This window comes from Dermacentor silvarum, chromosome 5 (genome assembly GCF_013339745.2).
Source record: "Dermacentor silvarum isolate Dsil-2018 chromosome 5, BIME_Dsil_1.4, whole genome shotgun sequence".
In the NCBI taxonomy this organism is placed as follows: domain Eukaryota; kingdom Metazoa; phylum Arthropoda; class Arachnida; order Ixodida; family Ixodidae; genus Dermacentor; species Dermacentor silvarum.
Genome location: NC_051158.1, coordinates 31,981,951 through 31,994,283, shown reverse-complemented (window position 1 = coordinate 31,994,283; position 12,333 = coordinate 31,981,951). Strand labels below are relative to the sequence as shown.

Below are 12,333 nucleotides of genomic sequence, written 5' to 3'. Positions count from 1 at the left end.
CGATGTTTACAGTCATTGCATTAGTGGTGCAATTCTCCTTTAAGCTTCTCTCACTTTCTTGCATTGGACAGTGGCAATAAGGCAGTGGCACATTCCCATTAACCAACTTGGCGTCAAAAAGGTTCATTGAAGAGCGGCGCATGCGCAGGACTACAAACCCAGTGACCCAAGTTGGTCCGTCGGTTGGTTTCGAACATTTTTCTCTCGGCCCAGCTGCCCGATGCGCTGTACATTCGACCATAGACTAACCAGTGATTCAGGTTGGCGGGAAAGCGGTTAGAGACGTAGACAGTCAGCCCCCGAAAAGTACTCGAAGTACTCTAAGGAATGCTAATCGCATTAAGAAAGCATGAAGCAACATTGATCGTTAGCATTGACTAAGCGTTCCGTTTTGATAAGCAGCGGGAAATGACAACTTTCTGTTCGCTTTCATCGTCTTCGGCCAGAAATACGGATCCGGAATGAGCATTCCAGTAGAGACCACCCAAAAACAAAACGACGGTAAATGCCGGGTCTCGTCGAGGCAAGAATAATTATCAAATTGGGTCAGATGACGATTGAAGAAGTGAACGCCACCAAGCCGAAACATAATTTGTTTTATTTTCCTTATAGACGAAAATTACTTCAAATCTCGCGTTTGTCTTACGTCAATGTAAACACGACGAATAGCAACATTCTGTGCATGCCAAAGAACCCATGTATTAGTGTTACCTCTTCTCGAAATTCCGAGATATGCGCGGCTTACACCACAGAAAAACATCGCCAATTCTGCGAACGATCGATGCGGCTTGCTCGGGAAACAAGTTCAAAGGAGCCGAGCGCTTGCGATCTATCGAAAAAATCATCGACTCGGATTACGGAATCGGCTCGCTTCTGTGGAAATACGGCGTTTATCCTGCCTATACCATGGACGAACAACAACGACCGCGAAGGAATTTACGAAGCTGCGTCGGGGGATCACGTCGGTGAGGTTGGAAGCTTCATACCTCTCGATCTAACTTCTGTCTGTATGGGTCAGGGAGTTACGAGTGATGAAAATAATTTGAACTTTAAGAAGAGCTCTTCGGCACACAACTGGGACTGTGAATTTAGTAATAAAAGAAAGAGTTTAGTTGTTTCTTGCACGTGATGTAGCTGACATGCGTACTCTTGCTCGTCAATAGACCCTTCAGGTACAGGTTGATGAACCTGCACCAGCCAGCTGCAGTCGCTATGCGCCTTGGTGAATATTCTGCGTTTGCAGCAGTGGTGGTATTACGGCGCATGAAGCGTGAACTGTGAGAACGAACGGTTTTTGCCTCGCATAGTTTTGTACACAGTCTAACGTCTTTTATCGCCTTAATTCTTTATTTTCTTGGTTTCTTACAAGACTAGGCATAAAACATTCGAGGAGCTTCAGGGCGAGGTAACCTGAACCAGTGCAAGCACGGAGTGTAGCTTGCTATGGGAAGTAAATGTTTACCTGGTTTTGTATCTCGGTAGCACATATGACACACAAGACGCTTCAGACAAGGGGCATCGCGAAATATTCAACCGCTAAGTATAATTGATAATTGCATGTTTTGTTTTTCGTTTGTCATTAGAAATAGGACACAAAAGAGGCATCAGACAAGATGATATAAGCGAGTGCAAGCACTAAGTGTAACTGGCTATATAGCGAGAAAAGCTTTCCGTGAATACGCATCTACATCTACTACATAAGCAGTTTTTTCCCGAGGTATACTGCTAACAATTTCATTTCTAGGAAACGACGTCACCATCAGACATTTCTCAAGCCAAAACAGCCCTCATTTATCAAGTCAGCATATACATATGTCCATCTTATTACCGCTACAGATGCTCCGACCACTGGCACTTTTCTCCACAGAATTACACAACGAAACAACAAGCGCTACCTAAATAACCTCACTGCAATAAATACACGCCTTGAACCCCGCCCCCCCCCCCCGCATCATTCCTTTATAAACCAAATTGCTTTATTTCACTCTTTCTCCTGTTTTCCGGCAATTAACTTTGGCGCTCCCTCCCGTTTTCGTGGTTGCATTTCTTCGCCTAAAGGGACCCTCTAAGACTTTTCAACGCACATAAATACACGCCTTGAACCCCCCGGGGCCACCCCCCCCCCCCCCGCATCATTCCTTTATAAACCAAATGCTTTATTTCACTCTTTCTCCTGTTTTCCGGCAATTAACTTTGGCGCTCCCTCCCGTTTTCGTGGTTGCATTTCTTCGCCTAAAGGGACCCTCTAAGACTTTTCAAGCCACAGTCCTTTTTGTTGCAGGTTGCGTAGTTTGATGGTTGGAGCTGCCTCTAGCGTAGAGCAAAGCACCAATTTTAAAATATGATTTTTTTTAATTCACGCAAACAAATGACTTCATCACTGCCGACCGCATAATCGCCCAGTGGCGTTCACCGGAAGCATGGTCGACGTCACCACTCGTTCGTCCGTGATTGGTTAAACACATACAGCAACAACGTGACAACGATTATGTTTTATTTTTGTGTGCTGTACTTCTTAAACAAACGGAAATAGGCCTGGTCGTAAGGAAAAAATCACAACCACAAAAATTGGAGGGCGCTTCAGCTTCGCCTTTAAGAGTGGAACGCGATAGCATTCAAAATCTCTGAATGCTTGTCAGGTTTCCCGGCAACTGCAGCTTTTTTTAACAGCGGAGCTGTTGAAGCCGGCCGTAATGTCTGCCGCCTGCCACTGCGTTGCCTAGCAACCACCTCGCGGAGCGTCGCGCGCTATGCTCGGGAGGGAGAAAAAAAATGTCACAGTTTCGCCCTAAGGGCGAAGCAATGAATGCGATAGCAACACAGCAATGTCATACGAAGTAAGGTGAGCGGCTTTGGTAACAATATGAATTGTAGTAAACATGAGCTGATTAAGTAAGCAAGTGTGCTGCGGCGTAAGTAGACCGACATGAAGAGAGACTCGATGACCACGAGAAGGCGCGTGTGAAACGGTGGTGTTGATGAGAAGCGCTTCCCGTGGGCAGCGCGCGTGCGAGGGGCACACCTGTAGCGCTGCACTGCCGATCCGGGCCGCATTACATGTGTAGCGTGCGTTGGAAAATGTGACCCGACTATTACTAACTGAATGAACAAGCGTGGTGTGAGCGCGCACAAACAAACATGAAGAGATCACACTGAATGACTGCAGACAACGACGGTCAAAACGCTGGCAGCAAGCATACGCCGCTGCGGGCGAAGGTACGTGCGGTCTATCGCTTCAACAGGAACTGAGCCGCGAATGCACGGCTCATAAAGGTCAGAGCCGTGTGGAGATAAGAGACGGTGCGGCGAGCGACGAGCGCGGTTGTTGGCAGAAGAAAAGTGCGCCCCCCCCCCCCCCCCCCGCTTCCTCCGGCGCTGGCTTCCCGCTTCCTTGCTTGCGCGCGGGAGAGATAAGAGACCGTGCGGCCGAGCGACGAGCGCGGTTGTTGGCACAGCAGAAGCGCCCCCCCCCCCCCCGGCTCCCTCCGGCGCTGGCTTCCCGCTTCGTTGCGTGCGCGTGGGGGATTGAGTGCGTTCGCTCTCCGTGATAGCGTGCGTCGCAGCACGCTTGCGCTCGGGCATACGGCGCGCGGTGAAGATTTTATCTATACGGAACCTCACGGCGACGGCGACGGCGACGGCGACGACGACGGCGACGGCGACGGCGACGCCGACGGCAGAAATCCGGTTGAAGTGTCCATATAATTGCTATCGCAATAAAAGAAAATGAAAGCGAGAGAGTGTGCGCGCGTCGAGCGCTGTGCTGGAGAGAGAGAAAGAGAAAATGAGAGCGAGAGAAACAAATTGTAGCAGCACAAACGAGGCAACGCGTAGAGGTGCTGCCGACGCCATCTGCGCTTCTCCGTTTCCCCGCATTAGCGCCGAACGCTCGCGGTGTCTGTGACTGCAGCAGGCGCCTCTGGGGGCTGCTCGGCCGAGCTCCCACCAGCTGCGCGCTTTCGCGCATGTGCCGTGACGTCATCCAGGCGTGTCGTCTGCTGCGCGCCGCCGATACACTTTGCATAGCTTTCACCCCACTTCCCCTACGTGTGCTCGGACTGCAAGTGCTTCGCGAGGCATTCCCCGATGCCACGGACCACGAGGTAATGCTTATACACTTCGTATAACTTAACATCACTTGGCATTACTTCATATAACTTAGCATCACTTCGTATAGCCAGTACCAGCTAGAAACCGATTAGCTCCACTGTGTTTTTAGCCTTGCGCCACTAGTGCAAGCTACCCGATTTTACAGTGTAAGCTGTTATGGGCTCATTCGAATAGTCGTTTCGGATCGCGTTGTTGTCCGCCGCCGCCGCTTAACCGCTATCGCCCGAAATGCGAAAAAATGTATCCGGTCTCGGCCGGGACCTAACCCAGGCCCGCTGCGTGGGAGTCGGATACTTTACTACTGAGCCACGCAAGCACGTCTGAAAAAGGCCCTATAAACGCGCCCTAGGCAGTCGCGCACGCGCAGACGACCCGAGCCTCCACCGGTATGGTGGCACCATCTAGTTAAGGCGCCTGCAAAAGCCGCATGCGCAGGCGCAGACGACGAGATGCCATTCAGACGAGGCGCGCAATACACGCGATCCCGATGTGAGATGTGCGCCACGTATTCTCGGTACCTCTTCGGTACATGTTATGGCGTCTCCTCGCAAGGTACGAACCACTGCTGAAGAAGCGAATCGTAGAGCTACGTGCGCGGCTACAACCAAGCATCATCGGGCTCAGCAGACTGCTGTGCAGAGAGCATTACAGGCCGCAGCTTGCCGTCGACGCTGGGCGGACAGTTGAGATGGCTCTCGTCAAAACGAGGCGAAGAGACTTTGCCGCGAAGACCCTGTTCTGCGTGGTGCCGAAATTGCTACTCTTAAGCCGCTCGGTCCACCAGCTTACGCTGTGACTGTGCTGCGTGTGCAGCGCTGGCCTGTTTTCTCCACCTTCGCCGCTGCGCGCTGCTGCCGTTTTACGCTGCCGAGGAGGCGAGTGCCATCTGGATGGTGTTTTTGTAAGTAACCTACCCGGGCGCGCCGCTGTTGGTATGGTAGAAATGCTGGAAAAAAAGGGGTTTGTGTTTGAGTTTCTCGTAACAGGGTTATGTTTTCTTGTATGTTCAAATTACAATCCAACGCTATCAAGTCTGTAGGTTGTCCTTAAATCGTACTTTACGATTTTCCTGACGTATTTCACTTTTAGAAATTCCATTAGTTCAATAACAACTCTGCGCCACGCGGAGGGGAGGACCTGTGTGGTCGGAGTGGTTCGGAATGAATTCTCCGCCACCGACGCCGGCCGCCCACGCCGACACCGACGCCGGATTTTCTGCGACACGGGGCCCTTTCTATATATATATATATATATATATATATATATATATATAGAGAGAGAGAGAGAGAGAGAGAGAGAGATTTGCAAGTTTTCAGTGCGTTTGAAGATGCTGAACATGCATCAGTGAACGTTATCTTTGTCACTGAGAGACATGCTTATCAATCATGCATAATTAATCGTTCCAATGCAGTGCTGACAACTTTTTGAACAGTGTCGCTAAGACAAGAAGGTTGATAAAGCTCCTACTAATACTCTCATTTGTTCCAATTAAAATAGGCGTTTTGGAACACTAATATAAGCTAACGTGAAGGGAATCATTTACAAAGACGTTTCACGTTTTTATACTGTTCGTGCTGGTGACGGTTAAACAGCGAGTTTACCAACACGGTGCAGAGGGCTTCTATTTATTTATTTATTTATTTATTTATTTATTTATTTATTTATTTATTTATTTATTTATTTATTTATTTATTTATTTATTTATTTATTTATTTATTTATTTATACATCTATCCATACTGCAATCCCACCTGGTGATTTAGGCCGGGAGGATTACAAAACAAAAGTGATTATAAAATTTGCAGAAATATAACAAATACAGATAGAAATCACAGTATACAAAAGAAAAAAGCACACCATCTCCCGACACTACTTTCGATGAAGAACTTCAGCATTAGACAGTTCCACTAGTTAAGAGTTTACGAAAGAATAGGTACAAGCAAATAACGCATGTACGAAAGGGCGTTACTCTTAAATTAGTGAGGAGCATAATAAAGGTCGAACATTATTTTTTTAAACCGAGGCAAAATGTCAACGGCCAGTTTATATACCGGTCATTTTCTCTTGTTCATACAGTATTTTTTTTTTTTTTAGGATTAAAGTTTGGGAGGTGAACCGATATTCCGGTCCGAACATGTCTTGGACTGCCCGGCGACAGCCTCCTCTGCAATGCAACTGTACAAGGCACGTTCAGCAGGCGGTTCGTACCCCGGTCTAGCGAGCGTGATTGCTAGAGCACGTGACGATGAGGCGCGAAAGACAATCTTCACTGCCTCAGCAAGGAACACGTAGTAAAAATAGTATGCTTACGTGGGCCTTATGGCATTGGCCTCAGCTGTTCTTTTGGTGGATTTACCAGTGCGCAGCCGAATCACGCACGTCGCCCGCTTCTGACTAAAGTGCCGGGGCGAAAGGGGGGGGGTTACGTCTCTGCATATACGCCTATGTTTATGTAGGCTCGTGAACAGCCTTGTCGCCTCGCTTTGCACGTGCATTGCACTAGCGAGTGTTGTTCACGGGGTGCAAGTTTCGCTCCTGAGTACATCGTTGTTGCCGCACCCTTTTTGTCGTTCCTGGTGCTGTGCTGAACATCCTGCGCAAGCTACGAAGGAAGATAAATACGTTGCACAGTCCCGGGATTATCGACCAGCAGTGAAAACCACGAAATCTGCGAGAATGTGGGAAGGTCGTTTCCGAGCATAGCAACGGCCGCGCCACCAACACACCGGAGTAACCGGAATACGTAGAACATGTACGCAACCACGGAGTACGTACCTCCACTGCGTAGGCGCTTCGAGACTGTGGTAGCGAGTGGTTAAGTCAGCGAATGAGAGAAATGGGCACAGGAGACCGCGCAAAATTTGAGTTCAGGGTATGCATTCTTTGTTCTTGTATTTCGAAATTTCTCCGCTGAATAACATCGGACTGCGTACCCCTATATCGCTGCCATTCGTGTTGCATTTATCTCTATCACCGTCAATCTACACAGCCCGCGACCGAAAAACGGTTGCCTGAACAGTGTTCGAGGGCCCCTATATTACTTGTTCTCGCGCAAACGAGCTGCGACGCGCGTGCGCCGCCCAACGCTGACAGACAATGTGAAATGTATAGGAGGTGAGCGTAAGCAATTTTCTGCTCAAACTGCGTATTCTTTTTTTTTTTTTTTTTTTGAGACGCGCGGGCTCTGGCACGAGAGTGTCTCCGCCGCTTGGGCTGACGTTTCCGGGTTGCGTTTGTGACCGCAATGCACTACTCGTGCCTTGTCGGGATGTGCCGAAGCCATGAGTGATCTTCCATAGCTAATACACATTTTATTGGCATTTACTTGCTAACCTATATGTGACTACTTTGAATGTTCCTGAGGCACTAACCGGCCGCGTCTTCTGCGGTCACCTACCCTGGTTAAAATATCCACTAGTCCCTTTTTTTTTTCTACTTCGGTAGAAGGCCTTCGATCTTCAATCCCTGGACGATTAAATTCGGTCAACGCAGAAAATTTTTTCATCAAATTAAGAGAGTCAAATTCCAGGCCTAGAAGCCCACCTCAGTAAGCTGGCATACTGCATAAATATAGCGTACATAATGCAATCGGACAGCTGTAGCTGTGAATCCCCTTCGATAGAGCCAACATTCCCTCACACTTTTCGTATATACGGTCTTTCACCGTTGCCCGTCAATTTCCTTTTTAGCACTCATTACACCACGGTATCTCTCGTATATGTACACACAAACACCCGCTCACTAACACTCGTACACAAACACACTGACGCGCACACTGACGCACACACAAATCCACGCAGTCTCTCACACACACACTTAAGACACTCGCTCACGCAAAATCCCGCACAAGCTCACACACACCCCCAGTTTGTTGATTATGTCTACATGCTGCGCGAGGTCGACACACGGGCGCCACCCTCGTAAATCGAAACCAGAATGGCTGATTAGGCCCAGATTCCACACGCGTCGCTTACTGTTACCTGCACCGTTCGTCGTTAAACTTTCTTTTGCCTCGCGTATGGCCAGCTTTCACTGTCGAAATCTCATCACCTAATCTTTCTTCTCTCTCGCAGAGAACGGCCTGAAGAAAATGCTAAGCGATAAGAGGGCGAAAAAAAAGTCTTGCAGTACCAGGAAAACGAAAAGAATCTGTGAAAATCATCAAATTGTTGGAAACGAAGCACAGACTGACAGGGCATGTACGCAAACTTTCTCTCGCTCTGCAATCCCCTTTAGGTGCAAATTGGAGGTGAAAATACCTAGCTGTTTACGAGCGGACTTATCGTTCTTTTCCGTGGCTCATTTGACTGTGCACCAAGCGGACCTGTAGAAAAAAAAAAAGATGGCTGGGGACCATCTTCGGGTATAAAAGCAGCCTGTCGCACCGGCACGAGACACACTCCTCTTCAAGTCCGTCAGCACACCACCACTCTTCAGGCTAATCCACTCGTGATACATCATGAACACATTCGTAAGTATACATCCATGGGCTCCTCTTTTTTTTTTTTTTTTTGTACTCCCTAAATAGCCTATTCGTGCTTTGTGCGTAGTGCTCTCTTCCGCGTTTAATAGATTGAAAAATGAAGATATCTCATACTCTTGCCATATATTTAGGGCTGCTCCTTGTTATAGAGCTTACGCACGCGTGTTAAATTTGCGTCGTAACGTAGACCTAACAGAAAACTCGGTCTCACGGAAGCGTCACAATATGGATCTAAAGCTCGAGGTACGACATATCGTGAAGCGGTCTCTCTGCATTCACCAGAGAAGTGATGGCTCGAGGAGCACTTCTCCTGGCAGATTTGTTTCTTCCAGTGTCCTTTTTTTAACTTCGCACTGCCAATATATATGAATGTTGAAGTCTCTAACTTTTTTTTTTATTTTTCGCCTCTTCGTCCCAATTCATTCAGCATTAACAGTGCGCGTTCTCCGTCCACCAAATATACAACACATTCTCTTTAGTGGCGCTTGCAGAGGGAATACAGTGGTCTGCCCTATATACGGGGTGATCATTTTCAAGTTTTACAGAACTTTTCAAAGTTGCCTGTGGCAGATAGCGTAATTCTACTCCTTGAGGTGGATTATTCAAAGAGACGGACATTACTCGACGAGAAATCGAAAGATATAAATACAACTGATTAACAGGAACGCACTAATTAACTTCTTATTTAATGACTTTACGGCGAATATTGCAAGTTACGAATTGTAGCCGGTGTGCTTGCAAGGCGCATCCACTTGGATTGAATTTCCAGGATGGCGCCAGTTTTGAGATATGCGCCATGAAACTCGACGTAAAAAGGCACTGCTATTTCCCTTACTCATTTAGCAATACGCTGTTTCATGCATTGAAGCACAAAAGTAACAGGAAAGCCCGTGCTTTTCATCCCCCACTTTGGAATGTAATATCTCGAAACTGGTGTAATCGCGAAAATTGACGTCATGCTGAGCCATGCATACGACGTAATGATAACGCCTTTCTCTCACATTCACCGCTAAATGACCACTGAATTTTTGTTTCTTTCGACTATACACTGTACACCGTCAAGTTTATGTTTCTCCAAATGCCGTCTTAGATAACGCTAAATTCATGTTCTTGCACAATTTTGCTCCAGTCTTGCACAGGTACACAAAAAGTAGTGATCCATCTTGAAGCTTTGCGAGAGGACATGTATAAAGGCCAATTAGTGACAGGTGACGACCTGGGTGATAAAGAGGAAATCGGCGGAAACATGAAATGTGTCGGAGCGCACACGGAGGCATTCACATGCAATAGAACCAACGGCATACCGATGTCCTTGAAAATAAAGCTATGAAATTAGTACCTTCTACCAGTACTAAACTCGTAATAGAGAAAATGGGTGGTATCTGACATTCTAGCTATTATGAATAAGTGTAGTTGAGAAGGTGATGTAATGTGTAGACGCACATACCCTGTCATCTCTTAGGAGTTAAAACGGAGTGGCGGCAGGGAGGAAGGAAAACGAGTCCATGATAGCAGAGAGCATACGGTATGAAAATTTAGCAGGCATAATGTGATCAAATCAGCTGGCCAAGACAGAGGTAATCGAAGATCAGTCGGCGAAGCCTTCGTCCTGCAGTGTACATAAACTGGGATGATATTTGCTAGAATGATGGTGATGCTCATGGTGATTACGATGATGATGATGCAAAAAATTATGTGTGATTTTTTTTTTTTTTGGGGGGGGGGGGGGGGGCGAGCTGCCCTAAACCATGCATGTATTCCTCTTCGCATCTCAGACCCTGGTCGTCGCCTGCCTTTTGGTGGCCGGAGCCCACTGCGGTGCCGTCTTCACCTACGGCGTCCATGCCGCCGTGCCCGTGGTCCACCAGCCCGTGGTGTACCAGGCCGCGGTCAGAGCTCCCGTGGTGGCCGAGCACAAGGAATTGGTGCACGTACCACACCACGAGTACGGATACGCAGTCGAGCAGAACAAGGTGGTCCAGCCAAAGTCAACCGTCGTCCACCACGACCCACTGACCGGGTGAGCAGACTTCATATGTGCCCCCTCGCTTTGTATCGAGGTTTTTTTTTCACAGCGTATCGTCGAAGGTATGCAATGAAGAAACATTTTGGGGGAAATAACGCACCGTAGAAGCCCAAAGTTGTCCCAACTCAATGTAAGACGTTAAGCGTGCACATGTGGCCTTTGTGAATTAGTGTCATTTCTCGAAGCAAAATATTACTAGTGCCACAAAATGTGAAATTTGGCAGAAACCCGACACTTTTAAGTGCACAAGCTGATTGTAACTAAAATATCTGCATGCTTTTTCTTTTCTTTTCTGTAGTAACATAAATCCTATGATCATTTGTTCGAGGACGATATAAAGCAATGACTTCAAATTTTTATCAGACATACTACCAGTGAACGTAATTCAGGCCTTTATGGCGTTGCGCTTTTGAGCTCCAGGTCTCGGGTTCATTGCGATGGAGGCCGGATCGCAAATTACGATAGCACTGACGACAACGACTGCGAGAACCCATAAACTTATGACATCCATATAGTCGATGGCATCAGAAATGCGACATTCACAGAAGGCAACTCTGAAGTGAGCTTAGCGAGCCTCAGATCATTTTCATGCTTCTTTTGGTGAGGTTTGACGCTGTATGGTGCATAACCATCTCGTCCTTTTCCTTCCGAGTAGCCTGCCCTACCAGCAGACCGACTACCACCACGCCCCAGTGTTGACCGGATCTCGCACCTACGTGCACCACAGCCGCCCGGGCTACGTCGCCGAGCGCACCAAGACCTACGTCCTCTGAACATGCCCCCATGCCCCATGATACCGCACCCGAACTACATATGGTCAGTTGGTTGACCAACCGTCCTGGATCCGTATCGCTTTGGTGGCGTCGTTGTTAATAAAGGCAAATGTTTTGTTATCAAGAAAAGTGTACAGCACTTATCAATGCTATTAGCAATCTTTGGGAACTTCTCCCAGTTTGCGGTGTGTCTGCATCTATCTATGTATGTATCGATGTACGTCCGCGCCTAACCTCTTTCCCGCTGACTTGAGCCACCGTGTGTGTGTCTGAAAACTTTATTCAAAGGACCAGAGGCTCGACTTAAGCCGAGGCGGGCCGCTCCCACGTTGGCACTGTCAGGCCAAGCCCTTCAGTGACATCATCGGCCCTCTGGACAGTCATTACTTGATTTTGAAGCAATGGGTGTTGGATTCTCTTTTTTTTCCCCATTGTGTATATATAGTGTGTCCATTGTGTCCATAGCCACCGGGTAGTCCATATAGTGAAATGGGCATAATATCGGACTGCTGTGCTGACGAAACGGGGTACAAAACCGACCCTAGGACCAACTTGGATCAGTTGATAGGTGCCGCTCTTTCGCACAAACTTGGGTAACTGTGTGTGTCGCTGGGTACGTCCAGCTCTTCAATGATTCTCTTTGACGCCTATTTGGGTCAGCGGGGTATTTGCCAGCTGGGTATGCGCTGGGTCTTCAATACATCTCTTTAGTGCCAACTTGGTACGTGTTGGGTAACTGCCACTAGATACGTGCCAGCTTTCATAATGAAATTATACAAAGCATATCATCAACACTTGCACACTAACCTCAGATTGATCGTTAGAATACGATCAAATTCGCCAATAACATCTGAAGAAAAAATGCACTGCCAATTTTTTTTCGCCCGGAGACTGACCAGATCACGCTTACAACATAGCAACGACACTACCGCGAGATGATCA

The 12,333-nt window shown here is 47.7% G+C and overlaps 2 protein-coding genes across 2 annotated transcripts in view; both read left to right on the top strand.

Annotated features, from left to right (window-relative positions):
- LOC125945584 (uncharacterized) overlaps window positions 1-12,333 on the top strand; it is an 88,836-nt gene that overhangs the window by 29,902 nt on the left and 46,601 nt on the right. The window lies entirely within an intron of this gene.
- On the top strand, window positions 8,524-11,429 carry LOC125945585 (uncharacterized). Its single transcript, XM_049667669.1, has 3 exons — window positions 8,524-8,580; window positions 10,368-10,612; window positions 11,274-11,429. The coding sequence occupies exons 1-3, from the start codon at window positions 8,569-8,571 to the stop codon at window positions 11,389-11,391; spliced, it is 375 nt and encodes a 124-aa protein (XP_049523626.1). The 5' UTR covers window positions 8,524-8,568; the 3' UTR covers window positions 11,392-11,429.

Bases quoted from the DNA above. Each gene is read 5' to 3' on its own strand.
- LOC125945585 (XM_049667669.1), top strand. The intron at 10,613-11,273 runs GTGAGCAGACTT...CCTTCCGAGTAG, and splicing joins CACCACGACCCACTGACCGG to CCTGCCCTACCAGCAGACCG.